Raw genomic sequence first — 2,556 nt, 5'->3', positions numbered from 1 at the left:
GGTTCCGAGGCGGTCTATGTATAACCATCTGGTTCCTCAGGGCTTACTGTGGAACTCTGACTTTGTTTATGTTGTACAAAGAACCATTCTAATGTAATTCTGAATGTAAAAAAAGTATGACCAAAACTATAGGTTTGGTAACAAATAAAACCTTTATTGTATACAATACATTCCTTTAATCAAAATAATTCCAGAACATTGCTGTAAAAAAAAAAAAAAAAAAAAAAAAAAAAAGTTATAAGTATTTCTAGATTATTTGAGGCAACAATGGGTGTCTATGGGATGTTTTATGCAGTGAAATTCAATAGTTATGCTACAGGTTAGGATAAATACCTTTGAACTTTCACAATGAATTGTATCCTTCATTATGTTTTGTATACGGTATTTTCTCTAATAGCTTGGTTTACAATTCAAAAGTTTAACCTGTCTTTGACCAGAGCTAGATATAGCCATTAAGAACTCATACAATAAGGTGTCCATGCTGTGAAAAAGGAGAATACAGCATTCACAAATTTATGTAATCTTAAACAAATACCAGAAGCTCAATTCCAGCTCAGAGAATACATTCTGACAATCAAGATTATGTTTCCGTTCTATCCTTTTTTGATCAGTAATAGGTACACATTATGCAATGGCATTTACAACATTTCCTGCAGAGTTGATCAACACAGATGAAGAGATTTCCGCACAGCGCCACGGCTCCAGCACACTCAGCATTGCTCCCTGTATGTTGTCTCAGCTGGGAGAAGGAGAATAGAAAGCATGACATTCCAGGCCCCTTGCTTCCTCAGATGGACACCCCCCTGTGCTTCTCGTTTCCTTCTTCACTGCACTTTCCCCTGCTTCCCTTCCCTCTCCTGCTTTCTCTGCAGGTAGCGCGCCCGAGCGTCGCACACAGAGCTCTCATCGTTCCTCTTCTCCAGTTTCTTCAGAGCCTCCCCCTGTGCTTCTGCTGTAAATTACATGGAGATTGGCCGTCATGCTAAGAACTGGCATTATTTTCACCCCCCCAGTGAATACTTTATGAACAACGGAAAGCAGGAGGTTTTATTATTCCTGCTATTCATTAAACCCCCTTTACATTCTGCTACCAACCGAAAAGCTTTGAAGAATCATCTTTTCTGTTCTCCATAAACCTGTGCTGCATTGCATGGAGCATGATGACCATTTAACAGTAATTAGGTGGTCCGCCTGATTACATAAGATGGATCAACCTTTGTTTAACCTTTGTGAGTGGTCTCACCTTTTTGTCTTTTGGCCGTTTCTTTAATTTCCCACTTTGCCACATCCTCCTCTGTCACCTCCTCCCTCGCCACACTGCTCAGCTCGTACACATCAATCTCGTGTAACTTTGGCAGCAAGTCCTTGACCCATTCGTAGAGGATAGGGCACACTGTTCTCACGTATATCTTGGAGGTTACCAGCACATCATGGAAGATAATCCAGTCCATCTGTGATTCCTGCTCAAACAACTGGAAAATGACACTGTGTTATTTCATGATTATATAACTAAGGTAACTCACGCCAAGGCAATGTTGACAATAAATTCCCTTTATTGGTCCTTTCACTAACATTTCATAATTACTTGATGTTTCAGTCAGATAGCGATCTAACAAGTTAGCACTGTATTTCTGTAAAGTTCGCTAGCAATAGATGAGCTTGGATGAGCTACTGTCTAATGGAAAAGGGTGCTTTTTACAGGATTCAGGTATAGCAACTTCACTTTAACATGTAAGCTTCAAGCTCTCTAAGCAACCACAAGCAAAATAAGCACCTTCCCAGGTATTGCTATAAGACAACAACTGTTTGATGACTACATAGTAATATTAACTGTAATTCCCCACATCCTAGTAACATGGTGGGCTTGGTAAAGTCTAATGGCTGGGTCACCCACAATGCAAAGTTAAAGTTGTGATAACCCTGTGCTCCTCAAAGTAAACAAAACCATTGTAAACCTGTCATGGATCTTGCAAATGATCCCCTTCAAGGTGACCCTTAACCTTTAACCCTCAAAATACCCTGGTTTACACTAATGTCATCATCCAGTATCCTGTTTTATAGAAAATTGGATCGTAACTTTTACAGTTGGCTCTTTCCAACTGAAACAAACGGGGCAACTACTAGTAGTCAGATGATTAACTTCTTTGGGAGCCGTACTGGAGCACACGGTACTGGATACTGCTTTGGTTAGGATTTCTGAAGCATAAAGGTTAAGTTTTGTACATCTTTGGGTTAATGAATGACAGTAGTAAGGATATAAAATCCTCATGTCAACAGAAAATGCAGTCCTACATTGTAATCCCATGCAATGTTGCTTTTAAAAGCACTTATTTGTTATTTTGCTGCTGAACTGATATCTCCGTCTCCCGCAATTAAAAATATAGAAATCTGAAGGTCATTGTTGGTTAAGATGTACTGAACGACAATAGGCAAGATAACCCTGTTATGGTTAAAATGATTAGGCGATTGACTTCTTCCTATAACTTGCACAAGTTTTTTTAATACATTCCACTTACTGCTGAGGATGGATGAATGTGAACTATAGATCCATGCCCG

The 2,556-nt window shown here is 39.4% G+C and overlaps 1 protein-coding gene across 1 annotated transcript; it reads right to left on the bottom strand.

Moving 5' to 3' along the window:
• Positions 1–224: 224 nt before the first annotated feature.
• On the bottom strand, positions 225–2,550 carry LOC121308126 (probable ATP-dependent RNA helicase DHX40). The gene is made up of 3 exons (XM_041240418.1): positions 2,517–2,550; positions 1,244–1,472; positions 225–952 (listed from the first exon to the last, which is right to left on the bottom strand). Exons 2-3 carry the CDS (start codon positions 1,449–1,451, stop codon positions 825–827), a joined length of 336 nt encoding a protein of 111 aa, XP_041096352.1. The 5' UTR covers positions 1,452–1,472; positions 2,517–2,550; the 3' UTR covers positions 225–824.
• Positions 2,551–2,556: the final 6 nt, after the last annotated feature.

Source organism: Polyodon spathula, unplaced genomic scaffold (genome assembly GCF_017654505.1).
Source record: "Polyodon spathula isolate WHYD16114869_AA unplaced genomic scaffold, ASM1765450v1 scaffolds_359, whole genome shotgun sequence".
NCBI lineage: Eukaryota > Metazoa > Chordata > Actinopteri > Acipenseriformes > Polyodontidae > Polyodon > Polyodon spathula.
Note: the sequence above shows the minus strand (reverse complement) of the source record. Positions and strands in the feature narration are given on the sequence as shown.